Source organism: Equus asinus, chromosome 20 (genome assembly GCF_041296235.1).
Source record: "Equus asinus isolate D_3611 breed Donkey chromosome 20, EquAss-T2T_v2, whole genome shotgun sequence".
Lineage (NCBI taxonomy): Eukaryota > Metazoa > Chordata > Mammalia > Perissodactyla > Equidae > Equus > Equus asinus.
Genome location: NC_091809.1, coordinates 111,308,320 through 111,311,628, shown reverse-complemented (window position 1 = coordinate 111,311,628; position 3,309 = coordinate 111,308,320). Strand labels below are relative to the sequence as shown.

The 3,309-nt window shown below is 55.8% G+C and overlaps 1 protein-coding gene across 1 annotated transcript; it reads left to right on the top strand.

Annotated features, from left to right (window-relative positions):
* Nucleotides 1-1,128: 1,128 nt before the first annotated feature.
* On the top strand, nucleotides 1,129-2,046 carry LOC139041247 (uncharacterized). Its single transcript, XM_070491528.1, has one exon. It carries the CDS (start codon nucleotides 1,129-1,131, stop codon nucleotides 2,044-2,046), a length of 918 nt encoding a protein of 305 aa, XP_070347629.1.
* Nucleotides 2,047-3,309: the final 1,263 nt, after the last annotated feature.

Below are 3,309 nucleotides of genomic sequence, written 5' to 3'. Positions count from 1 at the left end.
AGACTTTTTAAAATCCAGGTGACCAGTGTCCAAAGCTGTTTCATCATTACAAACATCTTTTCCTACCCATTTCTTTCCCAGCCTGATACCTCATCCTGATTAATGGACTAGTAGCAGGGACTACTGTTTTTAAATGATGTTTTGCTTAAAGCATCTGTTTATGTTTCAACAAAACAAATAAAATCAGGCATATTAAGGGATATGGTGTTTTAGAAACAAAGAAAACAGCCAAGATTAGAGGAAAGTTAACTGTTCCCTTGGGAGAAACCCTGGTGGTTCAACTGTTTCATGAGCAACAACACAGAAATTGTTTTAATGGTGTTTTGAACATCTTATTCTTGCAAAAATAATACCCAGGCTCACAAAGCACAAAGGTTGGAATCAAGGCTACCCATCTGGGAAGGCTGACATTTACCGAGTGCAATATTTCACAGACTCTGTTAGAGCCAGTAGTGGGAGGATATGAAACTTCACGACGTCCCTTCCTAATGGAGCAAAGATGCTTCTTGCTAAACAGATTAACACTACTGAGAACAACTGATACTGTTCGGAATCTGGAGAGCGGTTTTCAGTGCTGGGTTCTTGGGCAAAAACCACATGGCAAAGCTGATTTACTAACAGCTGAAGAGAAATCACCCAGAGAACAACACTCAAGACTCCTCCGTACACATGGGCAACCGCGCGCCTACGGGCTTGTCCTCGCTGTCCCTTCCCAGCCACAAAGACACCCCTCCCTTCTTTCTGTTACTTCCAGGCCGCTGTTTAAAAATGTAACTCTAGACTTTTACGGCGGGTGGGGAGGCTGGACTGAGCCGCGGAGCGGAGCGTGTCTTCAGACGCCGGGTCCCCGAGGGGGCGCGGCGGCCCTGGACCCCGGAGGATCCCCATGGTCGGGCGGCCGTGCCGGCGGGGCGTCCGCGCTCAGGGCGCTGGTTCCCGCCCGCCCCGGGCCGATCCCCGTGATGGAGGCTCCGTCCTGGCCGCGGGCTGCAGTGCGTGGCGCCCCGTCATCCTCGACGACGAGGAGGGACCTCCGAGTTGTGGTGCTGGGCCGCCGCCGAGGCCGCGCCATCGACGAGCGCTGGGCCCCATGCACAGAGCCGGCCGCCGCCACGGGGAGCGCCCCATATGGGCCTCCCAACCTCCTGGGACCCCAGCCCGACGGCCCCCATCCCCTCACGGGACCCCATCCCTCCAGGCACTCCTCCCCTCTCCCCCCCTCCCCCCCCGCTGACGGACCCCATGCCCTCCCGGGACGCCCTCCCTCCCCGACCCCCCGCCCCCACCGGGCCGATGGACCCCATCCCCTCCCGGGACCCCATCCCTCCCGGGCCTTCCTGGGACCCCCAGCCGACGGCCCCTATTACCTCCCGGGACCCCATCCCCTCCCGGGATCCCCAGCCGACGAGCCCCATCCCCTCCCGAGAACCCATCCCTCCCAGGACCCCCTCCCTCCCGGGCCCCCGGCCGACGGACCCCATGCCTCCCAGGCCCCCATCCTTCCCGAGACCCCTGGCCTACTGTCCCCATCCCTCCTGGGACCCCATCCCCTCCCGGGATTCCCAGCCAACGAGCCCCATCCCCTCCCGAGACCCCCGGCCAACGGCCCCCATCCCCTCCCGAGCCCCCATCTCTCCCGGGACCCCAGCCGACGGCCCCCATCCCCTCCCGGAACCCTATTCCCTCCCGGGAACCCAGCCGACTGCCCCCATCCCCTTCCGGGCCCCCATTCCCTCCAGGGATCCCCAGCCGACGGCCCCCATCTCTCCCGGGACACCGGCCGACGGCCCCCATCCCCTTCCGGGCCCCCATTCCCTCCAGGGATCCCCAGCCGACGGCCCCCATCTCCTCCCGAGCCCCCATCTCTCCCGGGACACCGGCCGACGGCCCCCATCCCCACCCGGGATCCCCAGCCGAAGGCCCCCATGCCCTCCCGAGCCCCCATCCAGTCCCGCGGACCCCGCCACCAGCCCAGCCGCGGGCGGGCGCGCCGCGCAGCCAATCGCGAGCCGGCTCTCCGCGATGACCTTGCGGAGTCGGCGCTGATTGGTGGAATCGGCCTGGCCGCTGACGTCAGCGCCGTCCGCGGGCGTGGGGGGGAGCCGGGGGGAGCGGGGGGAGCGAGGAGGGCGAGGGCGCGGCGCTGGGGGGACAGCGGGGCCGCGGGGGCCCGGCGTCGCTGCGGAGGCTGTGGGCGCGCGCGGTGCAGGCCCGGGCCTGGCGCAGGCTGGAGCGCGGTGGCGGGCGGCGTCCGCGCTCATCCGGGGGGTAATACCTTGGGGTGTAATTCAAGTGCCCTTCAGATCCAGCGACAGTTACGCGCACAGGATGTGACAGCATATTTCTCAGGAAAAGAGAAAGCCCCACAAAACTTAGCCAGAGAATGGGGGTTGGGGAGGGGTAAGCTGCGCTGCATGACATTTTGGTGGTTTTTCTTTTAACTGCAGGACTGAGAGTGCTGGTGTCTAAGATGCCAGTAGTCACCGTATTATTTATGAGCACTTCAGTGTGGAATAGAAGGCCACCTGTAATCTTAAAGAATAATACATTCATTAAGTGGCCAATCTTTATGCACATATAATTTTCTAGACAATTTGTAGCAATGGCATAATTCTGGTGATCTGCAGAAAATAGTTTAACGAAACTGTAAAATTTGGTTAATGTCTATTTCTTTGCAAAAGGGTGCTTTTCCCCAGAAAAACGCCATGGCCTCAGTGAGTTGTAATATGCAGAAAGTCGGTTACAAAATAGTAAAAATCTGAGACTGGGAAGAGAGGTGGAACTCGTTATTCGGGCTGCTCTAATTTGGAGTTTATTTTATTCATTACATTTGTCTATAAATAATCTTCCCCATAGTTTGATTTTGTTTCTGACTCACCTACCTTTTTACAGATGTAGCAACTAATGTGAAAAAATATATTTACAGAGGTGTATTGGAATTTTTCTTAAAGACTAAAAGTCTATTATATTTAGTAGAAATAGAATGTATACCAATTGTCATTCACCATATTTTTCATAAATCTTTTAAGAAAACTGTGGTCTAATTTATCTCCTCTCAAAAGAAAGGGACACTTTGTTACATGACTCCAGACTTTACCAAAGGAATATTACTTCAAAAAATAATATCAACTGATTCAAGTTTAAGGCAAATTTCTGCCATGTGTCTACAAATGCATGTTTCTTTGAGCATTTTCCAGCTTCACCAAGAAATTATACCTAAAAGGCCATCGCACAATTTGAGTCAGTGTTTTTACTCTTGTGCTTTGCATGTCTCTCCCTCAAAAAGATGTGTTTTTAAATAAAGAATGG

Bases quoted from the DNA above. Each gene is read 5' to 3' on its own strand.
- LOC139041247 (XM_070491528.1), top strand. From the start codon at position 1,129: ATGGGCCTCCCAACCTCCTGGGACCCCAGCCCGACGGCCCCCATCCCC.